Genomic DNA, 843 nt, shown 5'->3' with positions numbered 1-843 from the left:
AATGGAATGACGCAATGGCCCATGTGAGTGAAGCACATCAGTGAAACGCTCTGAGGTCTGGTGATGGGACTGATCAATACTGAAGGAGAAGTACCATTCCTGGAAGGACGCTGATGCTGTTTTGTTGATGATTTAATTCTTTTGAATAGAATGGAATAACTGAGTTTCAGTAGTGAAAGAAAATCCCCCAAGAAAAAGCCAATTAACTTGCTGTCATCATCTGTTTCTTCACGAAGTTGAAAATGTTTTTAACATCAATGTCTCCGGGGTAGGGGTTGGAGTGGTGATCTCACAGGCCACAAATGAAAGGGTTGGGGAATTGAACTCATCATTGTATAATTCCGAGAGAAACTGTCTGCAGCTCAGATTGAGACAGAATACACATTGGAAATGTCTTGTCCAATTGATGACGTCCTGAAAATATATTACATGATTCTTGCTGTCATTGGAGTTCCTGGTAAGTGATGATAATCAGTGAAATTGCGTGAATCTGTGAAGCTGCTCTCTGCTATTACTGTGTGATGCACAATGTTCCATGCTGATCGAATGTTCACCCTTATAAATGCACACAAACTAACACTGTTTGGTTAAGTTAATAATTTTGAATTATGTTTGTGTTTATGCCCCACATCCACAACTGTTAAGAAACCAGCACTTCCAACGCACAGGCTTTGTGAATGATCAAATTATTACATTAATGAAGCAGACAAATTACACTTTCAATGTTAAAGTTTCAGTGTAATTCAGAATAACGACGAATTGAGCGTGGATCATTGAGTGGAGTTCGATATCTGATCCCTTTGACCACATTCTCACTTGAAGTATCTGCCAGTGTCGAATTGA

General features: G+C 39.3%; 1 protein-coding gene across 1 annotated transcript in view; it reads left to right on the top strand.

Annotated features, from left to right (window-relative positions):
- Positions 1 to 390: 390 nt before the first annotated feature.
- The window catches only part of LOC125487982 (probable G-protein coupled receptor 139), a 2324-nt gene continuing 1871 nt past the window's right edge, over positions 391 to 843 (top strand). Inside the window, exon 1 of the mRNA XM_048620728.1 lies at positions 391 to 457. Coding sequence (XP_048476685.1) covers positions 391 to 457 — 67 coding nt within the window. The remainder of the gene's footprint in view (positions 458 to 843) is intronic.

The sequence above is a fragment of the Rhincodon typus genome, chromosome 48 (genome assembly GCF_021869965.1).
Source record: "Rhincodon typus isolate 14 chromosome 48, sRhiTyp1.1, whole genome shotgun sequence".
NCBI classification, from domain to species: Eukaryota; Metazoa; Chordata; class Chondrichthyes; order Orectolobiformes; family Rhincodontidae; genus Rhincodon; species Rhincodon typus.
This window is presented reverse-complemented; position numbering and strand designations above follow the sequence as displayed.